At 41.7% G+C, this 13,652-nt stretch overlaps 1 protein-coding gene across 1 annotated transcript in view; it reads right to left on the reverse strand.

The window, feature by feature from the left end:
* The window catches only part of CDS1 (CDP-diacylglycerol synthase 1), a 661,805-nt gene that overhangs the window by 122,093 nt on the left and 526,060 nt on the right, over positions 1 to 13,652 (reverse strand). The window contains exon 8 of the mRNA XM_069236283.1: positions 6,986 to 7,073. Within this exon, the coding sequence (XP_069092384.1) occupies positions 6,986 to 7,073 (88 nt within the window). The remainder of the gene's footprint in view (positions 1 to 6,985; positions 7,074 to 13,652) is intronic.

A 13,652-nucleotide genomic window follows, 5' to 3' on the forward strand; every position in this document is an offset into this window, starting at 1 on the left:
TTTCTCAAATGTTTTGTGCTTTTGGTGGGGGGGAAGTGGGAAGAGATGTGTGGTATGTGGGATAGCTTTCTGTATAATTTAGAAATTTAGCTTGCATTCCATCTTGGAACGTTTATACTTGACGCTTTGTGAAATTCTAATAATCAGCTGTACTCTGTTGTGCTGGGCGAAGGATGGACCCTTATGTTGGAGAATAAACTTGAGTAAGTATTCTGGAACCAACCTCCTCATTGAATTACTACTGGATACCAAACTCCCCCTCACCTGCAGAGCGCCCCATGTTTCCTGACTGGCCACTGAAATCGTCAACTCTAAATGGATCTAGTCGCTGCTCTACTCACTGATTATAGCATCAATTCACCAATACACTGATATATAACCCCACTTAAGCCTTCTCTTCTTAAGACATCCAAAACCTCAAACACTGTCTGCACATCACCTAGATGCTCAGCACCTACTTGAAGCTCAACCTAACCAAAACAGAGTGTCGGTTATTTGCCAAAACCAACAAACAAGAAACAGTATAAACCTGGATCAAAAACGTGAACCTTGATGGTTTCGAACCCCAACTTTCACCAACTGCCAAGTCAGTCATATTTTTCCTGAACACCTGCCCTAGCATAAAGGAACATTCCGCAAAAAAACAAAGATGACCAGGTACCAGCTCTTTTTTAAGGCTAGTCAAATTGTTTCTTCCAGTGACTTCAGAATGGCTGTTCAAACCCTCATATTCTCACATTTGGACGGTGGTAACACCCTGCTCAATTGCCTCCCATACTCTACACTGGCACCTTTCATTCAGCAGAACAGCTCTTCTAGGGCTGAAGAAATATGGTAACACCACCCCATCCTCATAGGACACCAATAGCTTCCCTTGCTGACCTTTCCCATCTTCAAAACCAGCACCATCATTTACAAAGTGATCAAGACAAGCACCTCTGCCAACCTACTGCCAGGACACCATCATACTGCAGGCTAAGAAGTGCAAAAATTTTAATACAAGGCACAGAGTCTTTTCTACATATGAGCCCCGGATCTGGAACAATATCCTCGTATCCATCCGTATTTTCACAATGCTACCCCAATTTAGAAAAAAGTTGAAGATGCCTCACTTTCAAGACTGTATCCACAAGCACTCCACTGCTTTTTGGGTAGGTTTGCCCTAAAGAAATAACACCTATTTATGTCATATTTCCTTTACTTCTTTGAAAGACAGAATCCTACAAGATTTTTTTATGATCCAAGCCAGCATCAGTTGCTAACTGGACTATATGAAGCACTCTTCTAACTGGTATCCACATCTAGTCCTATACTGTGCGCCACTCCATTGAACAAGCAACTTCCAATCCTTTGCCCTATTTACTGCCAGCTTAAAGAAATTAAAGACATTTCAGACTAAGAAAAATGTTCACTGATTTCTAAGAGAGAGCAAGATTGTTCTTAAAATTCTAATGTATCACTTTCAAGGCTACCAAATCCCATCTCTCCACTACTTTTTTTCAGAGATCTAAACAACCATCTGATCTTTTTGAGCTGCTGCTCCTAGCCTGTGTTCCTCTCACTGTGCAAATATCCATCTGACAACCGGTTCTTCAGATGCCTACTCTAAAACCCTCCAGTTCTTCCACTCCAATACCTTTCTCCAAGTTAACTTCCAGCCCCTAGGTATCTAAGACAACTTACCAGCAATGCCCTCTTGCAGACATTCTCAGATAGTTCTTTTCCTATCCAAAATGTAGTTCTGCTTCCTCCTTTCAATTATCTGTCATACTATAAAGCACTGAGAATTCTCAGAGCTAGGCAGCATTGGCTATAGGAAAATCCTAAATAAACTGTAGTGAAAAGGAACTTTTTTAAATTTATATATGAAGAAAATAACACAGCCTTGGGACCTCAGGGACCACTGACTGCCTGGATCCAGAAGTTGGAACTCTGCAGGCACGCAGGCCTAAGCAAGATACTTAGAATATTCTTAGAAAGCCTGTTAAAATAGAGACTGCTGAGACTGAAACCTGTAAAAAATGTGGTGGAATTCAAATTCTAGAAGATTCAAGGTCCCCCACTAGTCACACCTGAGACAAACTAGCTTATGAGGGAAGAAAATATGTTATGTACTTGTAACTGTAGTTCTCCAGTATTGTTGTCTTTCATAGATTCACATGCTTGAATCATTGCCCGAAGTGAGAGTCCCACTGTACCATAGAAAGCAATAGTGAAAAACCTATATAGAGGTTAACCTTAGGTACTTTCGATATTTTGGGTGAATGGGTATATGGAAGTCTGCGTCTTAGAGGTCTAAGGACCTTACATGATCTCAGTGACTGAGGAGATGCCAAATATCTTGCAGGGTCATCCATCCAAAAGGATCGTTTTCTCAGGTATATGTTAAGCTTCCTTAGATCCAACATAGGGCTGCAGTTTCCTGACTTTTTCTGTACCAGGAAGAAACAGGAGTAGAAAACGATTCCCTCCTGAGTCTTCGGGCCCTCTTTTATTGCACCCTTTGCCAGCATGGGCAACGTTTTTTGGTTGGGAGGGGAAGGTGGTGCCCATTTTGGGGGAACATTCAGAGGTTTGGTGATAAATTTGAGTGTGTGTCCTAGAGCTACAACACCCAGGACCCCACTGTCTAGTTATTTGGGACCATTGTGAGATATAAGGCCCCCAAGTTGTCTCCTAACATTGGGATGTAACCAGCACTGTGAAAAGGTCATGGTTTTTAGGTCGAGTACCTGCCTCTGGAAGGTTGTTTCCCTCTTGCTGCCTGTTTGTAAACAGATGGAGGTGGCTGTCTGTATTGTTAGGTATATTGTGAGCGATACTGACCTTGAAAGGATTGCCGCTGTCTGTAAGGTTGATATGCTCCTCTATAAGTGTAGGAACCCCTTCTCCCTGCTCTGGAAAAGGGCTATCTGCCACCTGAAGGGTGCCTAGGGACATGGTAGTGTCTGTATCAGACTTGATAGCCGGAAGCGCATCGTTGACATGCCTGCTGAACAGGTCATCATTATAGGACATTCAGGATTTTGGTCTGGGTTTCTGGTCTGAAAGATGTGGCCTTCAGCCAACCTTTCCTCAAAGCACTGCTGCTCCTGCTAGCTGCCTAAATCCCATAGAGGAAGCGTCAATCTCACAGTCAATTTCTGCCAATGGTCTCTCATCCTCCTGGAGAATTTTCTTGGCCTCGAGTTTCACATCCTCTGGCAGTAGGTTTAGGTACTGAACCACATCAGACTACATTTGTCTGTCATATCGCCCTAATATCATAAGGGAGTTGGTCGCTGTGACAGCGGTGGCTGCCATAGAGGAAAAACGCTTGACAATGTTATCCAGTCGGTGCCCATTCTTATCAGGCGGTGTTGTGATGGGGTTGATGGATTTCTTGAATGCTGCTGGGCTGCTTGCATAATGACAGAATCTGGATTGTGGTGGCAGACTAAGCATGCTGGGGAATGATCTGGAGCCTTATATTTCTTATCCAGTCTAAGCTGCACTGCTGCCACCATAGCTGGATTTTGCACTGCCTTGATTTCTTCCTCCCAAATTAAGACTACTTCAGGGTGTCCTTTGTGGATTTTTTCGTTGACTGAAGTTGTAGAAAAAGCAATCAGATTCCTTGGTGGTGAAGGGAATCTGGAATCTTTTTGTTATCCTCTCCATGATGTTGTGGAAACCCCTGATGTCGTCTGGTAGCGAGTCTACTGGTGGAGGCATAGCTGGGGAAGGCATTGAATTTAATAGTCATCGCACTCATTGGGTATAGAAGCGCAATCCCTTATTTAAACCTCTCCTCTGTGCTCATCTAAGAAGGTGGCTCATCCTCTGGAAGTTCGGCTAATGTACTTGCCAGCATGGGTAGAGTAGTTTCTGGCAATGGCAAAGTACGCAGCTCAACAATCAGCGTTGGAACTCGTGGAGAGCGGATGGGTGGTGGTTGTTGTGGCAGAGGAGCAGATGCTGCCGGATCATAAAACCTTTTACAGTAGTCCTGGAGCATATGCTGGAAACTGTTGACCAACTATAGTGGCATTTGCCCAGAATGCCCTAGTTGTTGTTGACAGGAGGTAACAGTCTTCATCATAATGTTCTTGTTCACCTGCGTAAAACTGGTCCCCGTATCATTGGTGGTCATCATTTCTCATGGCACTTTACATGTGTTCAGAGGGAGTATGTACCATTCCTAAAGGGCCCTCATCCTCTGACTTGTCGTCTTTCAACAAATGTGCAGGAGGAAAAGGTAGAACCTTGCTAGGTGATGTATACACTAGCAGTATTGTTTCTGTAGGTGATTTTGTTTTTACAGAAATGATTGATGCGGGTATCAGTGGTGTCATTGGCATTTTTGTCGACATTGCAACAATATTGTCGCAAGGATTTGCAATGACAATGTCATTGTCGACGGGTCCCTTGGCGGTGTTGTCGACAGGCCTCTCATCTGTGTTGTTGACAGCGCTGCCATCGTCGGCGATGTCGCCGATGGTCTTATTGTCAATGTTGTCAAAGTAATTGACAAAGCTTTTGTGATCTTCATCAAGACCCGCTTGGTTGATGGTGCCAACAATGAAAGGATCTTAGACGTTATAATCGTTGTTGAGGCTAGAGGCGACGATGATATTAACATTGAAGACGTTGCAGATGAAAATGTGGATGTGCCCATGGTGGCAGTGACTCCTGGTTATAGCCGACGAGGATGTTGACAACAGTATTATAGTTGACAAGAAGAAAACTGATGCCACAGTTACAGTTTTTGAGAGTTTTGTCATAGACAGTAGAGATTTTGATGACCTTTTTGTTGTATGTTCCTTCAGAGAAGGAGTTACAGGTTCCGAATGAAATTTCTCTGAGGAGACGTTCCTCCTATTTAGAGGTACGTGGGCGCTTGTCAAAATTTTTTCAGACTGTCCAGAAGACACATGATTTTTTTTTTTTTTTTTAAAGGAGACTTCTTTGGTGACCCTGGAGGCAAACTTTCAGGAGATCTATCCCACTTGCAGAATTTTTGTGTCCTAGGAGTCATCACTATCTTCCTCAGACAGGGGGTTTTCCCTTAGATTTTAATCTCTGATGCAAAATCAATTTCCCTCTGTCCTTCGAAGATTTTTTTGATAAAGTGCAACATATATTACAGTCCTTAGGTTTATGTTCAAGATGGAGACAAAAGATGAAACTCCTTGTGTAGATCATCAGAGTGCAATCTCTTTTTGCCTCATATTCCACATGGCCTGAACAGTCGCTTTTTGGTTGGCTGTGTCATTGTAGAGTAGGTAGAGTCTGGAACAGTAGAAATACATTCTGACCTAAGGAGAATATTTTTCAAAAGTAAAGTAGACTTTAGAAAAATTGAGCAAAGCTCAGGGAGACTCCCATCGCACAATGGGCAGTAGAAATTCGAGGGACTGAAGCCTCTATTGTGAGGGTTCTAAAGGGTCACCTTACTGACTGGGGTTTGGGTCTTTTATAATGATGTTAATAAGCTAATAAAGTGAATGTCAAACATTAACCTTTATGTAGGTTTTTCACTATTGATTTTTACAGTGCTGTGGGACTCTAACTTTGATGACTTGGAATGATTCAAGCATGTGAATCTATGAACGATCCAATACTGGAGAAAGTATGTTTTCCTACCTCTTGATTTATGCATACACTGAATCCATTGCAGAATATGGACAAATATAGACTATCCCTTACCTTGCCCTGTCAACCCCCTTTGATGGCATATTGTGCAATAACATATCTGATTATATGAAAGAGTCCCCCAAGACTTCTTAGATTTCTTATGCACTGTAACAAGAAGCATATACTTCTACCTCAAATTAAAACATTGAAAGGTACATATGAACATTTTATGGATCAACTATTTTTGTCTCATCAAAGGCACCTTGCTGAGCATATCTAGCTTATCTTGCATGGTAAGCAACAAGGATTAGTTTATCTTTGTTGATTCACTTTCATTATCCCTTTTGGAGGACCGTTTTTACATCTACTACATTTATTCCTCTGCAATCAAATTCTGACTAAGTAAACAATTAAAAAGGTTACAAACTCCCTTCACGTTAGCGAAAATAAACACATTCCCAGGAACATGTACGCAGCTGGTCCCTCAACTTCCTCTCTGAAATGATGAAGCAACCTGTGCAGAGCAGAAATCACACTACACAATTATAGACAGTTTAGACTTTCACAACAATACAAAAAGAGCTCAAAAGGCTTAGCCACTAAAAGGAGAAAAAAATAATTAGGTTATCATCATAAAAGTATTTTTCAAATAATCTGAAGTGACAGATCACTTACATGATATTGTTTATTTGTGTAAGACAAACAATATGCCAAAAGTATCACATAATCTGCCACAAGTATAGCATATTGGTGCTTTTCAGTAGTTCATGGTGAGACTTTCCAATCCTTTCCCTTTCAGAGTTTGAAGCAGTTTAGTGGAGGGATTTGTATTCTGAGTTGGCGGGTTTGTCCGTTTTAATGACTCAGAAGTTTTTTGGAGGGTGACCGAATGACTACACAAACTGAATACATAGTTTTTTGGTTGCCCAAAGCACAGCAAATTTATATGTATGGTAGGTAGCAGACATCGTCAGGCACTGCTGAAAGCGTGAACAGCCAGTGAATTACTTGGGCTGTACTGGGTGTATGTTCAGAATTTCATCAATGTAAGGAGAGATGTGGTATATCTTGATAGGAAGTGCTCCTGTGAGCACATTGACACTCCACTATACAGTATGTCATGTCAGTGCTGTATTTGTAGATAATACTGTGTTCTAACTTAAGTGCTTTGTCTGAAGGTGTATCTTTGCCATTTAAAGCATATCTGGGATGGATTGGAAGTGTGTGCAATTTTTAATTCCCAAATGTATCTAGTGGATCTTTGGGCTTAATGCCCCTATTTGAGTTCATTGATAATATTTTGTAAGCTATAATTTCTTATTCACACATGAAACTCAATGTCAAAATAGGTTTGTTACTGATACATTACCTTTATTAAAGGTGTTCTTCCAAAAAAGAATCCAAAAAGGTAAGCCATTATATCATTGCATATAACAATTGAGACTGGCACAATAAACCTAAGAAATAAATGGAAGAAATTTAACATAATAAGCTGTAAACAAATAACAATCATTTCCATTTAAACTGGTGACTGCTTAATGTACATGGACGTTATTTTAAATCCATCACTGTACTTTGCTGAACGATGAAGAAACAGCTGTGTGCCTCTGAGTTAATATTCAATCCAACCATGAAGTACCACATTTCGAGACTGGCTACGAGGTGTTAATACAGTACATCTTTCACATTCAGAAAAGAACAGACTAATTGCTATTGTCATGGCTAGACTGCAGTAGGTGTTGAAAACCAGAACGAACACATGTAAATAAAAACAATGTTGGTACAGCAAGCTCATTACATGTACTTAGATTTCATTAGTCTCTATATTTCATTTTACAAACTGACATGCTTTTTTAAAATTATCACCTAAGGTAGAACGGAAATCTTCAATAAAATTATCAAATAAACGCATAAATCAATATGACAAGGAGGGAGGAGCAAATACACCATCAAGATCGTGGAAAAACAAAGAGGCAGCAAAAACGTCACAGGAATAGCATCCCCGATGGTCACAAAGATCAAACATCTATCTATTTTAGTTTGTTGGTTTCTCTATACTCCGCAAGGTCTTCAAACATCTAACCCTTTTACCCAAGGAGAAATCAAGGAGACGTATAGGCTCCTGTAAGCGACACTATGGAGCTATGAAAGTTAGGGGCATTAAAAGCAAAACGTGCAGTCATATTATAACTATCATAGCACCACTGATTTTTTCCACTTTCAATAATTAACCTTTCTCTCTTTGCCCCTTCATTTTCACACGATCATCATCGAGAACTAAGGAAGTTCTTAACTTAGATGATGTACCAATTTGCATGTAGTTACGTTTGCGTGGGTGGCAATTGTCAACGTAATAAAAATTTCCATCAATGAAATGCATCCGAGCAAGAAAGGCGGCCATGTTTCGAAATTACCATTAGAACTCCCCTTTTAGATCTCGTCTGAGACAGCGTGCATGCACTCTTGCTTCTGACAATCTATGGGTCCTTAAAAAAACAAAAAACCTCTGAAAAGGGGCTACTAACCCACCTGTTATTACCACTGGTTGGCTTCTTAGTCATTTATTTCCATGATCCTCATAGGTCAATGTGTGTGTAGGCATCATCTCCTCTTAGTGTGTGATTTCTTTCAATGGAGCATAGACCAAGTACTGATGAATGTATTTATTGGTGTCCCTCTACTTTTTGCGCTCAGATTTAGGTATTTTTTTGTACTTTTCCTGTCATCTATGTTTTTCCTTGTTATCTTGCTGTTGATGCTTGTTCCTCTCCCCATCCCCTTAACCCCCACTGCTTTTCTTGCCCCATTGTCCACCATGGTTTGGTGCTTGCCCCTCCAGATTTCTTTTTTTTTTTTTTGCACCCTTATCCTATCCTCTGTTAACTGTTGCTTGCCCCGCCGTCCTGGGTTCTTTGTTGCTTGTTCCTGTCTATACTTATACAAACATTTACAGAATGTATGGGTAGGTTGATGAGATATCCAGAGAAACTCTTGAATGTTATAGCACAGGCTAGTCACGCTGGGTTGCATCAGTGACATATAAGTCAGAACTTGATCGGGCTTTACAAAGCTCCTTTTAGAGGCACCACCTAGCCATCCTTAAATCTCAAAATGTATGAGGCTTTCAGCCCGGATTTCACAGTATCAATACAAATGAAATGCTGTTGTTGACCCTAAAGCAAACATTAAAGTGGCTGCATCGCACTGCCTCAGTGGCTAATGCCAACCCATCATATGACCAGATATCTCTAGCTCAGTGATTAATTTGCGTCGGTGGTTTCTGGGGCTCGGGACTGGCACTTTATTGTAAACACTGGCACTTAGAACAGGTAGCCAAAAGGGGGCACACACTGTCTAATTTAGAAACAAACACAACAGTTGCCTATTAACTAAATATACATTACAAATGACTAATATATGCTGCTCAAGCAATTCTTATAACTTTGTGAGCAAGGAATAGTCTGAGTCATCACGCTTGTAGGAGTGTGATGGTCAGTAGTTGTGCTGATATGGCACTGGCAGCAGCAATATGTGATACCTGATGCAGTGGCCTCCTGATGATGTCCCGACTTTTTTTTATTTTATTTTTTAAACAAATTAGTCACTGCTCTAACTGCTTGCAGAGGCTCTGTAATCTAACATTGGTCATAACTATTGTGTACAGGAACGTTAGCCGACATGTCTACAAACACAATCAGAGCTATATTTACAGCATCTCCTGGCACAGGAAGGCTTCTTGTACAGTGTCCAACTACGAAAAGAGCTGGGTATTGTTCAGCAAAGCTTCTGAGCCAGAACGTACTACCTTCACAATACAAACACCGCCAAAGCTGATGTTCTTGGTGTCCATAGACGCCATAAACAGGGCACTATCTGTATTCTCTGCATATCAGAGGCACGCAGACAGTAAACAAAGCACTGTTTGTACTGTGAGCAGGGTGTCCACAGACCTACAGGCATGGCTGAAAGTTAACAAGAAAGTAAAACAAGCATTTTCAATGCAATGGGTCTCACATTAGCTCGAGTTAGAGCTATTAGCGTTGTAAAGAAAAAAAACGCAGCGCGATCACAATATGTAAAATGCAGTGCGATCGCGCGACGTGGAAAATAAACATGTAAAGTAGTCCGGACACCATGGTGAAAACATCAAGCCTTGTATGTTTTTAGTAGTTTACCGGTGCTGTGTAGGTGGGCTAAACACCAGAAAAGGCATGACGTATGCATGCCTTTCACAAATGAAAGCAAGCAGATTTTAACAGGCAGGCCCACGAACCAATGTAAGTGGCTGACGTGACATGGGCGCGGTTGGAATCATCAAAGAGAGATTACAGAATGAGACGGAGCGCTTTGTGCTCGTCCATAAAAAGAAATGAATACCCCCCTGCGTCTAAAACGTCACCCTTCTCTCAATTTCCTTGGCAACTTGCTCATTTTTTCTTACATCACGTACATACAAATGCCATTCCTTTTTTTCAAAATAACCAAATTGTATTCAGTTTAATAACTCATCATCCACTGAGATACATACATTATCATCAAGTTAGTGCCGGAATAGAGAATGTCATTCTTTTTTAAACATATTTGTTTCATGTTTACCCATTTTTCGTTTCTGTGTGTGCCCCCTATTTGTTTTCTTTACTCCCTTCTTCCTCTGACTTTTACACCCACCTGGTGTAGTACAATAAAAAACTTGCGAACACAAAGTACCACACGTACACAAAACACATACGTTCAAACATACGTTACACATAAGAACACAAGCAGGAATGCAAAAACACTCACCACCAAACACACACACACACGAACACACACATATATATATATATATATATATATATATACACACATACTGAATACAATCGCAGTATTTCCGTCACACTGCTCAGCAGCTGCACTTTTGTACAACAGAGCTGAAAAGTATTGACAAAGCCAAATGCTCTCTCAAAGGTGAGCCCTATTGGCTTTGCCTATGCTTGCTCCTGTTGCTATCTACCCATTTTCTTTCTTCTCCTCCTTCTTGCATGGGTCAACATAGGAGGCAGACAACCACAACTATTTTTTGGTAACAATCCCATTCTGCTTTTTTTTCCTAACCGAGACATAACTTACAAATTAACTACCAGTCAAGAGCACTGTCGTCATTTAGGTATGTCGTCCGATTACCCAAGCATCAAACTGTAGATTTGTCACTTTACGTTTGACAAACAGGATCCTCAAATATGAAAAACCGCCATGCCGGGAAACTGATGTGATTCTGGGATTTTGTACTAATGCCATTAGAATCAGACTGCTAAGTACGATGGCCACTGCATGTTTCGTTCTATTGACATTCTGAACCAATTGGGGCCTTTCCAGCTTATCTCATTGATGGATCTCATTGTGAACCACTTTAAGATTAAGCTAAATGATGGGACTGGAGTCAAGTATGTTGTCAGTTGATCCAAAGTTCTCTTGGAGTACTGGGTTATATTTGGCGAGTGGAAAGGCTCAGACTGTTCCAGAAAGAATGACGTACTAGGTGGCGAATAGGCTAGAACCATCAGGCATTGTTATCTTCGGTCCAGGCTTAAAGTCCCACCTGGAGGACATTGTACTGCACAAGACCAACATTGCAGGGCTAACAGTGAAGGGTGAAAAGTTACAGCTTGCACAGGCAGGGTGACAAACATGAGGAACGTGGCTAATAGAGGCCAACTGAAGCCTGTAGAGATTAGTATTAAGATCAATGTAGCGTGACCTATGACTTTTACCTAGAAAAAATGAGGGGCTTCCTGGCCGCTGCAAGTTATTACTTGGGAATTATCACTGGCACTTAGAATAGTTGTAGACCCCTTGATGGGACTGGTTAGGTAAGTGGATACCCAGAGAAGTAGTTGTAAGCCCCACCTTTGAGAGACCAATGTTCTCAAAATACCTCTGTGCTAAACTCCTATACTGTTCAGACCTGACCAGATAAAAACCACCATCCAGAGAGGCCCCAGATGCTTTGGGAGGATGGGGTGGAGCCATCCTCAGTCATTTGCCATAGAATGGAAAAGTCACCATTAGTGTCATGGACGAGGGGGGAAGCTGGTGAGCCAATAGCTTCTCCTTCAGCCATTCCTGACACTAGTCAGAGCCAAGTTCTCTTCTGTGATCCATCCCTCAGCTATGTGGAGTATAGTGGGGCCATGATCATCATTATCTTTAGAAATGGAAAATCACAGTACGGGCGCAAGAAAAGCGAGGGGGTAACTAACCACGGAGCTCTATTATGGCTATGGGGCTTCTCAAAGCATGCACTTCTGACACCCTTGGCAAGTAGGGAACTATTCCTACGCAATACATGCACAGCAGCACTGCAACAGAGCCAATCTAACTGCGGAGACTGTCTCCTAAGATTCAGACTCTCAATCAGCAGGCTTCATAGCCGAAGGCTCTGTGCAATCCCTGAGGGGTCTCACACGAGGTTGAAGATAGCAGTCCATGGGAGAGCTGAGTGAGCGGAACAAAGACCTTGCAGTCAGCCTGAGATTGACAGTAATAGCCCAAATCTCTCACACTGAAACTCTGCTTCTTGGTTGACACCCAAAGATAACGGAGCTAGCACTATTTCCGGTTTTACCAGGAGGTCCAGCTGAGCAGCCGGGAGCACAGGCCATGTCATCTATTCAAAAATGGGGACAAGATGTGCCTGCAAGTAGAAAAACTGTGACTAATATTTGCAACAATCTGAATGCGTGTCAGGTCCTGAGCTCAAACCAAGTACAAGGTATAGAATAAACAGATGTTGATATTGATACTTTGTTGCGAGCAATAGCCATGAACCAGGCAGAGGTTGAGGATGTGCTTGAGAGTGGTGCCATAAAGAAATCTGCCCTGGGCATTCATGGTGCAAGAAATTACAAATGATCTAAAAGTAATATAGAATTTAATCCTCTTACTGGTTACACCCCTTCTAACGTTATAACAATAGATATAACCGCTATGGCCATTACAGCAGTTTCACATGTCTGCAAGTTTGGAATTCATGATAATTGACCTGGCTGTATAGAAGTCTGTGTAGAAGCTGTTGCAAGCAGGGACACAATCTAACACCACTGAGGGGCATGATGGTGTGATTGATATGTTGTTTACCGGAAGAGTGGCTCTGAATTTGCTAAGTACCTGCGTCAGGCTACTGCCCAAGGATTGCGGGAGAGACAGCAAATGGCCCCAATAAAAAATTGCTGAGACATGCCATATCAGTTATAGCAGTTAATTGTCCAAAAACTTTGTTGGCCCATGCTGTCCTTGACCTGACTCTGGCTAGGACTATGATTATTTCCGCCATAAGGATGGTGCGCCCTAAGACTGGGACGAAGGAGAAACCACAAAAGAAAAGGTCAGGGAGACTGGATATATGGTGTTTAAAGAAGTTAAAATCCTCAGAGGTCGCCAATAAGATCAATAAGACCAACCCCCAGGGTATGAGTTTTACGGCTAAATCTAACAAAACCTACAGTATTCCATAAGGTCATGATAAGAGGCACAGCTCGGAAAGGCTCAAGGAATCTATAGCACAGCTTTCACATACCTATCAGCTGACCAAATCTGTAGCATTGCTACAAGCGGACTCTCCCAAAACAAACCTCCTTCCTGGTGAAAAGGAATTGATCACAAGGGGTGAAAATGCAGTCCTAATAGGTGGGTCAGAAAGGACTTCTGGAGAATGACCTAAATGTGCTAAATGTGCTGCTAGCAGCACTGAGCCTTCACTTATAGATATATTCTAATTTATCCAGTGACAGATGAGACCGAAACTCACTATACGGAGACCTCAAACAAAATAGCAAACAACGGAATAACCTGTAAATTCTTGCGGTCAAGGAAGGCACTGAAAGGAAAGATCCCCAGCGCTTTGTAGTCGAGGTTTTTTGGAAAGCTTTCCTAGAACTCGATGGTTGGGACTCAAACTCAGAAGGCCCACAGGTTTCCCTTCTAGTAAAAACGTACATAAGACGGCAAGCTTAAAACTACTACTCTACTACTCTGATCTAGATTAGGAACTTTTTTCT

The sequence above is a fragment of the Pleurodeles waltl genome, chromosome 1_2 (genome assembly GCF_031143425.1).
Source record: "Pleurodeles waltl isolate 20211129_DDA chromosome 1_2, aPleWal1.hap1.20221129, whole genome shotgun sequence".
Taxonomy (NCBI): Eukaryota; Metazoa; Chordata; class Amphibia; order Caudata; family Salamandridae; genus Pleurodeles; species Pleurodeles waltl.